At 46.9% G+C, this 3,771-nt stretch overlaps 1 protein-coding gene across 1 annotated transcript; it reads left to right on the top strand.

Moving 5' to 3' along the window:
• Positions 1–2,856: 2,856 nt before the first annotated feature.
• On the top strand, positions 2,857–3,771 carry TEDDM1 (transmembrane epididymal protein 1). Its single transcript, XM_069074668.1, has one exon. It carries the CDS (start codon positions 2,857–2,859, stop codon positions 3,751–3,753), a length of 897 nt encoding a protein of 298 aa, XP_068930769.1. The 3' UTR covers positions 3,754–3,771.

Below are 3,771 nucleotides of genomic sequence, written 5' to 3'. Positions count from 1 at the left end.
AGACACTTGGATGTGTTGAGTTTGAGATGTTAAGGACCCCTGCAGGTAGAGAGGTCTGACAGGGAATGTAGGATTGAGGCTTTACAGATAAGGAAATTGATTAATGAATGGCCTGAGATTACCTAGCTAGTACCTTTTGGGTATGAGATTTGAACCCTGGTCTTCCTAATTCCAAGTACAGAACCCTACATATTTATTTTACCAGCCTTAGTCATGGCCTTAGACTTGGCCTGATTCATCTATACTTTTTTTTTTCACTTGGGCTTCTGGGGAACATGTACATGAAGGACAGGTAACTGGGGGGGGGGGGGGCAGGGTACAACCTGTGACCATGGAACACGCTGTAGCCAACTGGCCCACACGGGGACTGAACCTTTGACCTTAGATTCATTCTAAGCTAATGTAATGATAGAAGTCCATATTATCTCAGAGCTCATCTGCCTTACTGGTTTGCTGCACACTGACATTCTTCACAGGGAAGACATGGAAAAGTCTAAATATGGTAAATAAAAGCAAAGTGCTGATACTAGAAATAGCTGTGATCTCAAAGCTGTGAAAACTGCCCTCCTTGGCTCAGAATTATCTGTGGCAGTGGGCTTTCACCACTCCCTGTCACCTGCTGTCTTTCTCCCATCCCTCTGCTTCTGTAATGCAAAGTACCTGAATTTATACTGTCTCTTTGTGGGATGTGCAAAAGGACATTTCAAAGATCATCTTGATCATTCCCCTGCCTTCAAGCAGGACTGCAGCCAGAGAAAATAGGACCATAACCTCTGGACACCTTAGCAGCATGTTACAGTGGAAATTGTACAAAGGGATTAAAATTCTGCCTTTGCCACCTTCTGCATCTGTGACCTTGGGGGGGGGGGGGGGGGGATTGACTTAATTCTCTCACATCTGAAGGACAGTTTCCTTATCTGTAAAATGAAACAGTTGAACTTAATTGCCTTCAAGGTTCTTTCCATCTTTGGAAGGAAAACAAACATTTATTAAGTGCCTACTGTGAGCCTGACACTAAGCACTTTACAAAATTTATCTCACTGGACCCTCACAACAACACTGGGAGGAAGGTGCTATTACTACTCCCCATTTCACAGGTGAGGAAACTGAGACAGAGAGAGGCTAAATGACTTGCCCAGGCTCCTATCATGTCACTTAAGTGTCTGATGCCAGATTTGAACTCGGCTCTTCCTGACTCCAGGCTTTGCACTCTCTCCACTATACTATAACTATAACTAGCCTCCAAAGTCCCTCCCCACTCTGTTACTTATTGTCCCTTCCAGTGGCACCACTACAACCATGATTCTGTCCTCTAGGCAAAGAAGGTGAGAACATCCAAAGCTGAGTTTCTGGAGGTTAGGAAGTCTTTCTACCCATCTAGTCCTGTTCCCTCCTAATGTTTCTCCCCCAAAGCTAAATCTATACTAATCCATACTATGACCAGCTCCTGCCTAAAGACTATAACCATAGAACCTGATAGCTAAAAGGGGCCATAATGATCTTACTGTCAAGCCACCTCATTTTATCCCTTATCGCATTAAACATAAAATAAGGTTACCAAAGGCATGAATTTCTAATGGCAAATTTTGAGTACCTCTACAGTCAGGGAAATTTGGGGGGTGATGTGGAACATAAACTGAGCATGGAAGCCACTTTTGAAGGCTTGTCCAACCTCTTCATTTTATAGATAAGGAAACTAAGAGGCAGGACTAGGTGGCACATTGAATAGAATACCAGCCCTGGAGTCAGGAGGACCTGAGTTCAAATCCAGCCTCAGATACTTAACACTTACTAGCTGTGTGACTTTGGGCAAGTCACTTAACCCCAAACTCCAATTTCCCTGCCCTCCCCCCTCCAAAAAATCATAAAATGAGATAAAATAATTAAAAACAAAAAGGAAACTAAGAGATGTAAGGTGACTTGTCCAGGATTTGAATACAGGTCCTCTGAAGCCAAATGCACTGCTCCTTTTTTAAATAGTGCCATGCAAGGAACAACTGGCAAAGTGGACTCTGAGAATACAAGGGTGTCAGTGCATGTGCCCAGGGAGAATTTATCTGACCTCATCATAAGACCACTCTGTTTGAAGAGCTGTTGTGTGGAAGAGGGATTATTCTTTTCCTGCAGAGTCCTAGAGATAAGAATTTGGAGGGTGGAAATTACTAAAAGGAAGATTAAGTTTATTGTAAAGAAAGGCTGCCTAACAATGAGAGGGATGGGGTGCTTCGGTTGGGAGGAGATTCCCTACCCCAGAAGGTCTCATGCAGAAGCTGGATGATTGCTTATCCAGTATAAGGAAGGAATGCTTGACCAGTGAATAAATCAATAACTATTTATTAAACACAGTCAAAAACACAAATAGGTGGAGTGAGATGGCCAGTGACAGCCTTTCCAGCTCTGTGGTTCTGTGACTGGCATGTGCTACAGATAGTGTGGTTGCCCCCCTCCCCATCTTCCCCAAGTACCTCATTCCCCTCCCCTCCTCTGTTCTGTGGGTCAGGGGAGCAGAGAACTGTGAAGGAAAGTCAGAAGTGGAAGATGAAGTGAGTCAGTCTGGGTCCCTGAGAAAAGACACTGAAGGGAGGTCATAGGATGGGGTAAAAGGGTAGGGAGGCATTTTTTCAGATGCACTCGATGTTCAGAACACACTAACAGAAAGACTAGCATAGCCCTGGGCTAAACCCTTAAGGCTTTATCTATCCTTACAAGCAGTTGGGGGAAGGGGGGGGGGGAGGTGGGAGTGGCCTGGAAAAACAGCCAGACATCAGTTCTTCCTCCACTCAGATTCTCTGGTTCCTCTGGGTGACTGGCCACACCTGAGCCCAGCTCTCCAGTCTTAGAAGCCTCCCTGTGACCATGGGTGACTTTGGTGGCCATATGATCCCGGGCCTGGCTGTCTTCATCTTTGGGATCCACCAAGCAGTGCTGACATCACTGGCACTGCTCAGGGACCAGTTTTCCCCAGACCTTCCCATGAGCCCAAAGAGATGGGGCTGGCTCTGGCAGCTGCCCCTGGGCGGGCTGCTGAAGGTGCTGTTTGGCATAGCCTCGTTCCTGCATGAGATCTCGAGCTTTCATGCCACCATGATTCCAATGGACTACAGTGACTGGTCTTTTAGCATCACATTCTCCACCATGTGGCAGCATTTTACCATGTTCACTGTCATCATCTTGAGTGGACTTGTGGATCTGGTGAGCCAGGTCTGCCTGGCCAAGAGACGGCAGAGTCTGGAGGTGGGGGCCCAGGTCTTGGCGATACTTGTGCTGGTCCCGCTGATGTCCTGTCACCTCTGGCATATGGAAGGGCTGGAGAAACAAAGTCACATCCTCCTCCTGTTTTGTATCTCCCTGCTTGCCTTGACAATGACCATGGAGCTCTGGGTTCCCAACCAACCCCAGCTTTGGCTAATCAAGACCTGGCTTATCCTGTTGACTGGGATGTGGTTGATGCATATGGCCTTCATACTCTTCTACCCACTCACTGCCCATGCATGGCATTACTACACCACAGAAAACGCCATGTTCCTCACCACCATCTTCTGCTGGCACCTAGTAGCAGATGCCTTGATTCTGGGGGTCATCTATACCTTCTCCAGCCTCTGTCACCAGTACTGTGGCCTGGCCCCAGATGTAGAGGAGAGCAGTGAGGCTAAGTACCACTTGTGCCTTCCTGAACCTCCAGATGAGGAGCTACAAGACCAAGATTTGGAAGGTTACACCCAGAGTATCCTCTTTCTGCAGAGCATACCTTAAGACCTGGAAACTTCAGGG

Source organism: Petaurus breviceps, unplaced genomic scaffold (assembly GCF_028583685.1).
Source record: "Petaurus breviceps papuanus isolate PSGF00001 unplaced genomic scaffold, PetGlider_PUasm1.0 90895, whole genome shotgun sequence".
Taxonomy (NCBI): domain Eukaryota; kingdom Metazoa; phylum Chordata; class Mammalia; order Diprotodontia; family Petauridae; genus Petaurus; species Petaurus breviceps.
Note: the sequence above shows the minus strand (reverse complement) of the source record. Positions and strands in the feature narration are given on the sequence as shown.

Coding starts and splice junctions, on each gene's coding strand:
- TEDDM1 (XM_069074668.1), top strand. CDS start 2,857: ATGGGTGACTTTGGTGGCCATATGATCCCGGGCCTGGCTGTCTTCATC.